At 33.2% G+C, this 7,988-nt stretch overlaps 1 protein-coding gene across 1 annotated transcript in view; it reads right to left on the bottom strand.

Annotated features, from left to right (window-relative positions):
- LOC110019279 (U-box domain-containing protein 4-like) overlaps positions 1–344 on the bottom strand; it is a 4,546-nt gene extending 4,202 nt beyond the window's left edge. Inside the window, exon 1 of the mRNA XM_020716895.1 lies at positions 58–344. Coding sequence (XP_020572554.1) covers positions 58–335 — 278 coding nt within the window. The 5' untranslated portion in view covers positions 336–344. The remainder of the gene's footprint in view (positions 1–57) is intronic.
- Positions 345–7,988: the final 7,644 nt, after the last annotated feature.

Consider the following 7,988-nt stretch of genomic DNA (forward strand, 5'->3'; position numbering starts at 1 on the left):
TAAATCAAAAGAGTAGAAACCGAATCGTGGAGGGGGAAAACCAAAAACCCAAATTACCTCTCATCTTTCACGGCGAGATTGAGAAGAGCCAAGATGGCGACCTCCACACAGTCTAAATTCTCATCCCGCAGCATCGCAACCAAGGGTTCGATCGCGCCGGCGAGGTGGCGGCGGTGCCTCGCCGACGTCTTCGTCAGCTGGCGAATCTCCCTCGCCGCATCCATCCTCGTTTCTCGATCCTCCCCCCTCACCCTGCTCACAATGGCCTGCAGGGCCTCCCCCGACGCCGCCCTCATGCCGGAAACCTCGCCGGCGGCGAGCCTCCCGGAATCCATTACCTTCTTCGGCTTCAGCCGACTTCGATCAACATTGGAAACCTCGCCGACGGCGAGCCTCCCGGAATCCATTGCCTTCTTCGGCTTCAGCCGATTTCGATCAACATCCTTCGATCAACATTGAACTCCAAGGGGCTCTTATATGACCCCTGCCGTCAGACTTAACAGCGCTTGTAACTGTTAGTTGGCGCTATGTATTGGTTAGCTTGAATTTGAAATTATTTTTTTCCTCTTTGTGGGGGTCCACAACTCCTTGCACTGAAATATACGCAGGGCAGTTAAAAATTCTTTTTTGTTGGAGTATATAAAAATGTACCTGTGATCTTGGTGCGATCTAACGGTTAAGATCGTAGAAAATATGATAAAGAATAATACGTTTGTTTGAGCCATCTGCAGTAATCTGTTGATAATCTAAGTGTGATGGTTATTATAAATTTTTATTTTTTTGAAAAAATAAAATCACTGTCAAAAAGCTTCCACCGCATCTAGATATGTGCGGTGTGAAAACGCGTTTTCAAAACGCATAAGTTGTCAAAACACAATTTACTCAAACAGATCATGTGTCTTTTTAAAACGCCACTGCACCAAATAAGCTGTCATAAAATGGCTCTAAGCGACTCACTTATTCGATAGGATGCAGCTGTTCGAGCTAAAGCCAAAGGCCAATCGAACCAGAGAGATTAGAAGACCTACTGATGACAGCAATTAATATTTTCTCTATAATAAAGATTAAGTGCTAATACTAAATTAACAAACATAATTATATCCAAAAATAAAAAATAAAAAAAAAACATAAAAAAATTCAAACGATCAATTGACGGCGAGAAGCGCCGACCAACGGAGGAAAATAAGGTTCGCGTGCTGATGCGTCCTTAGGATTCCACGTGTCTCATGAAATTTTTATTAAACGAAAACTATTTTTAAAAAACATTATAGAAATTATTTTTCCCAAATCCAATATTTTAGAAGGCTTTATAAATAATTTTAATAAGACTGCGTGACATGAAAGGAAATAAATAATTATAAGATTTTCTAAATATTTTTTTTTCCTTCCGCATTAATTAAATCTTGCTAAAGTCTTCTGCTTTTGGCAAACCGCACGATTAAGGAAGAATTGTACGATTTTAATTATTAAAAAAATAATTTGGGCATTTACATGTATACCACCAAAATTTCTATGTATTAAGTGGTAAGAGAATGCATTATTTTTAGTATTTTTGTTTAATTATTCTATAATATTTACAAAAGGAGGATAGAAATAAGGTTAATTAGAAAGAAATATTAATAGAATGGCATATATTTTGAGGAAATCTAATGAGCAAAAAATTACAAAGGAGTGAGGCTAAGGAGGGCCTACATACAGAAGACCAAGAGGCAAGGGCCCATAAATAGAAAACCAAAGGTTCATCAATAGAAGATTAAGGCCCCGTGTGGGATCACTTTTAGTTTTATATTTTTCCTCGCTCGCCGCTAGCTGGCACAGTCTGTCGGCAATCGCCAACCCGCAGCCGACCCCCTGTCCCTAGGTGCCCGCCACAGTTGGTCTTATGTTGCCCCCCTGACCACAAATAATGCTTCATACTGTGTGGAGCACGTAATGGGCGACAAAGCTTAATACTTTAACACATGTGAACCCAACTATTTTATAAAAATGTATAATTTTTATAAATTAAAAAAATAAAAATACCTAATCAAACATGTTTTTTACATATATACATTTTTTAAAATAAATAAATCATCACAGTATCAAATACATTTTATAAAAACAGAAAAAATAGACTGAAAACAAAAGACAAAAAAAAAAAGAAAGTTATCTCGAACAGAGCCTAAGTGTCTATTAGTAAAAGACTAAGAGTTCACGAGTGGAATACCAAAGACTTATCAAATCAGGTGCAACCTCCCTAAATCGGGGTTAGAGGCCGAACAAGCCAAATTCGTAGGAACTAAAGTCTAAAAGCCTATCCAGCCAAATATAGCCATTGACCAATCTCTCGTCATTACCCGATTCAATGGAAGAATGAAGCATCGTTTTCATTATCCTATAAACAATAACCAACAACAAGGCTAGCATAGTCGACCGACAAATCTAAGTCGATTGAGTCAAGTTTCATTGACCTAAAAACCTTTAAAACTTGTCTTATAAGTAAAGGAGAACTAACATATCTTGTTGAAATAAGACCATCTAAATTTAACTGGCCGAGTCAATGCTCTCTTTAAAACTTGGTTAAATATGTAATTTCTTGTATTGTACATTCTTTTCTATAAATAGAGGATTATTTTCTAAGAAAAAAACTAAACAATAATTCAAATTATTATTCATTACAATGCTCTTAACTCTTTGTTTCTCTCTCTCTTTCTCTCTCTCTCCATTCCTTATAAATTCCTTATAATTTGAGATTTAGCAGTAATAAGATTTTTCGGGTTTGATATATGTTTTAGCTTTGCCGTCAAGTAACGGCCGTTAAGGGCATCGGATGCTTATCTTTCCTTTACGGTTTTCCCATCACATGCAAAAATAAATAATTAAAAAAAAATATAAAAAAAAGGAAATAAGCAAAAGACGTGCACTTCACCGCAGAGGAAGTATTATGCGGAAATTCATCAACCATCCGTGTTTGGGTAGTTTTGTACGGATGGGATTGAAGAAGATCTTATTTCCGCATAGAACCTATATGCAGAATTCGGCATAGAGAGTTTAGTAGTCTTAAAAAGAGCGGGAAAAGAGATTACGTCTCCGGGCCGTAACATCATAGCATCTTTACGTGCACGCTTTGTGAAACGTGGCCGCTTTTTTAACGTGACACGTGGATTAATTGTGTTTGATATTTTTGACGACATGGCAGACTTTCATTGGATAAATATTTCAGAATTATTTGATGTAGTGGAAATTAAAGAGTGGAGGAGATCAAAAGAAAATAAAAATTGGACCACAAATTTGTTACAAATATATCACGCAATTAGTACGTATTTGCATATCTAACCCCTAAAGTTTGTTTTTTACATATATATATCATTTTACATAGGGCTGTCAATATGGCTCGACAACTCGTGTTTAGCTCGTTAAGAAACTCATGTTCGGCTCATTCGCTAAGTTAACGAGTCGAACACGAACAAAGATTTGTTCGTTCGTGCTCGGCTCGTTTTGGCTCGAAATTATATCTTTGATGAGTAGTATTTTTAAAAAGAATTAATTAACTGCAAGGCTACAAAGATTTATAATCAATTAAAAGTATTAATTAAGAAAATAGAATAAAAATTATTAAATTAGATTCAAATAATATTTCAATATAAACAATAATTTTTAAATCTTGTCAGAATCTTTAACATCTTATGACTATATGATTAGAGTTGTCAAAAACACTCTTTGTTCGTGAACGACTCTTGTTCAGCTCGTTAAGCAAGCGAGTCGAACACGAACACACTTTTTGAGCTCCAAATATAAACAAGCCTAACACGAGCTGAGCCTAGGCTCATGTTCGGCTCGTTTACACCCCTAATTTTACATATGATTGAGAAAACATATTTCAATATTTAAAAGTAAATAATATCAATATTTTTATGAGATAAAAATATTTGTGTGTTATAAATGTAAAAAATTAAAATTTAGATGTTAGATATATAAATACATAAATATCTTGTGGTGCACATGCAAAGGCAAGCCGCTTACATTTTTATAATGTAATTAAAGAGTTTATACATTCAAACAAAGTTCTAATATATATGTTGAATATAAAAACTTCTCCTATCACTTTAAAAGTTTTAAATGCTGACCACCCAAAACTTATTATTTACAAAATAAATCGCCATCTTTCATCTATTTTTCAAATTATCACACAAATATCAAAATTCGTCATAAGATTCCAACTCATATTTTTCATTTTTATGAAGTTCTCAATAGTTTAATCATGACACACGTAAATACATCAGTTGCGTGGTGCAAAAAATCACCATTGGATTAGTTTGCAAATATCAAAGTTTCAAGTGATCTATATGTAATTTTCTCTTAAAAATATCATGATATTGTAATAAGTCATTAAAAAATGTTTCATTGGCTTGATATTTTTTTTTTCACGACAATAAAAATTAGCATGACAAAGTATTGCTCTTTTTTTATTGACATATTATTAAATTAGCTAATTGTTGTATTATATGTCAAATAATATGTACAAGGAGATGATGGCTACACCATCATTTCTTAATATTTGAATTAGAGATAATATTACTAATTTTACATATGATTGAGAAAACATATTTCAATTTTTAACAGTTAATAATATTAATATTTTTATGAGATAAAAAATATTTGTGTGTTATAAATGTAAAAAACCAAAATTTAGATGCTAGATATATAAATACATAAATGATACATAAATATCTTGTGGTGCACATGCAAAGGCAAGCCGCTTACATTTTTATAATGTAATTAAAGAGTTCATACATTGAAACAAAGTTCTAATATATATGTTTGTTATGGTATGGCTCTTTTTTTAAAAAAAAAACCCGCCATCTTTAATTTATTTTTCAAATTATCACACAAATATCAAAATTCGTCATAAGATTCCAACTCATATTTTTCATTTTTATGAAGTTCTCAATAGTTTAATCATGACACACGTAAATACATCAGTTGCGTGGTGCAAAAAATCACCATTGGATTAGTTTGCAAATATCAAAGTTTCAAGTGATCTATATGAAATTTTCTCTTAAAAATATCATGATATTGTAATAAGTCATTAAAAAATGTTTCATTGGCTTGATATTTTTTTTTTCACGACAATAAAAATTAGCATGACAAAGTATTGCTCTTTTTTTATTGACATATTATTAAATTAGCTAATTGTTGTATTATATGTCAAATAATATGTACAAGGAGATGATGGCTACACCATCATTTCTTAATATTTGAATTAGAGATAATATTAAAAATGTTTTAATTTAGATGAATGCACAAACAATTTCTTTAATAGTATTGTAGATTAGAGATATAATGACCTTTTGGGGCAGCAGTGCGGTGGCGGTGAGACATAGCATCGTAGTTTTGTCTGTTTGGGTAAAACTTGTTTAGTAGTTCATTAAAAAGCTGCCGCTGAAATCTTTATTTTTCTACTGATTCGCTAGGTGCATGACACTTTTTTAGCTGCGGCTTAATTTTTTTTTTTTAAATTATAATAGTCTCCGCAGCTTTTTAAACATCATATTACTTTTCAAAAGCTTCAACCACACTACGTAGAAGTTATCTTAACTTGTATGAACACTCCACTCATACGCATAAAAAATTTAAATTTGTGTAGATATAAATGATATAAAATTGAACTTTTTAATGAAAAGAGGTGACAAACTATATGTTCATTTTCTTTTTTTGGATAATTACATACAGACCATCCCAAACATTGATATTTACAAACTTACCACGAAGGTGATTTTCTTGAACTGATAAACCTATGTATTTACGCGTGCCACGATCAAATTATTAAGAATCTGATAAAAATAAAAAATTTAGGTCGTGGTTTTACCATGAATTTTAATATTTAAGTGAGAATTTAAAAAACAGACAAAGAAGAGCGATTAATTTGTAAATAGCAAGTTTAGGGGGATCTTTATGCAATTGCCCTCTTGAATCTTATCCATTCATGATATGCCATGTTCTTTGAAACCAATATCAAATTGGAGGAACTAATAAAAAAATGTCCAATTTATAACTCTTAAGAATGTGGGACTAATTGAATTCAAAACAATGAAGTTGTCATTCATCTCATGAACAATCTTGTCTCTTAGTTTCATGGATGTGAATATATTGAGCTTATAAAGATGCCCTTTATGGTTGGATTCAAGCTCTTATCACTACATGCTTGAATGGATATATCCTAATATATTCTTCATTGGTCAAACAAATTGATTTTTAATAATTAATAGTTAGGCTTACATACTACCACACATATTTCTATGTATTTACATCCTAGCACCGTTATTTCGATTTTTACATACATACCAACTTGCCTATGCATGAAAAGGTGTATTTAACTTTTTAAAAGTTAGACTGGCGATATGTTTTTACTTGACATAAGAGATTTGGATGGTATAAATATTAAAAGTAAAGTTTAGATGTTGGATGTGTAAGTACATGAAGTTCGGTGGTATAAATTTAAATAGACGTAGTTTATTGTATTTTTACTCAAACTAATTGTATGAAAAAAAAAAAAAAGTTGAACATGATATGACAGTCTGAACGAGACACAGTGAAAAATCAACTCCGACGGGCACAAAGAACTCTCAGCTGGCATAAAGCAGGTCGACTGATTGACCGAGTTAAGCAGGCAAGCTGAACAAGCGAACGAATGAATGGGTAGCGTAGGATTGGGAGAAGCGATGCAAGGATCTTGTAGGATTCAACAAAAGTAACCGCAGTCTTGACGATTACGATGGTCGGTCGGCTGTAAGAATTGAATCTCGAGATCATTATCGATATTTCATAGTGTAACTTCCATTTGTTATAAATATGAGAATAATAACGTGCCAATGTGGATTTTTCCTGAAAAGAGACACAAAGGGAGTATTTATTTTTGGTGCTCATAGACTTCAGTCTTTCCAGACTTGTTCTAATTCTCTCATTGCACTTTATTCCTTGGATGTGATTCACGAACAATTTTGGGTTCAACCCTAACATAGATGATTTTGTAGATTCTTCAACGACTCTTATCCTCATCAAGCCAACCATACAATATTATAAGAAAATTTTAGAAAAGGCAATTAAATTTCTATGCTCATTCCACTCTTAAGAGACGTTAACTAATCAAAACTATGTGTTATTGATCACTTCAGGCTTTTTAGGATGAGTTTGGGGTGGCGGTACAACACCGTACAACCATTTTTTCTTTTTTATAAAATTGCATTTTGCATTTGTTCTCAAAAAACTACAGCAGAAAACTACGTTTTTCCACCAGACTTAACTACCTGGGGTGGCTCCGAGAAAGTTGTGTTTTAACTTGTTCAAAATGAATTTTAAAATAGCCACAACAACTTTTTAAACGACTTCTTTTTCAGCGGTTTCATAGTTGCAGCTGCCCCAAACTGAGCCTTGGTGCATGTTTTTTAGCCCGCACATATAATTGTATTTTATTAATTGCGCTAAATACAACTGTTGAATCCTAAATTGTTCGTGGGCCTACACCTAGACATGAGCACCCATAAAAGAAAAGAGAAGAAGATATAAAGAGAAAGAGGGAGTTTCAAAGAGTTGTAAAGAAAAGCTCCAAGAGTTTAATTGTCTAGAAAAGGTCAGTAAAGATGGCGTACAACTAAAGGTGCGTTTGGGGCGGCGGTATGGTGCCACACCATAGTTTTTTGAGCAAAATCTTATTCTTTAGCAGCTTCACGATAGTTTATTCTTCGACAACTTCACAATTGCTTCTTCAAACAACTGTAGCTGCCTCAAACTGACCCTAAGTTTAATATCCTTGATTTTGTATGTCAAGTCTGAAATTTGACCATTCTTTTGGGTTGTACACATGATTATAAACCATAGAAAGAAGACAAAATCAATTTGAAAATAGGAATGCAGCATGAATTGGGACTTCATATGACCATAAGCCACCAAACAAGGGAGTTGCCAATTTAGTTAATGACTTCGTCCGAATGATAAGCTTTATATATATA

Source organism: Phalaenopsis equestris, unplaced genomic scaffold, assembly GCF_001263595.1.
Source record: "Phalaenopsis equestris unplaced genomic scaffold, ASM126359v1 Scaffold000054, whole genome shotgun sequence".
In the NCBI taxonomy this organism is placed as follows: domain Eukaryota; kingdom Viridiplantae; phylum Streptophyta; class Magnoliopsida; order Asparagales; family Orchidaceae; genus Phalaenopsis; species Phalaenopsis equestris.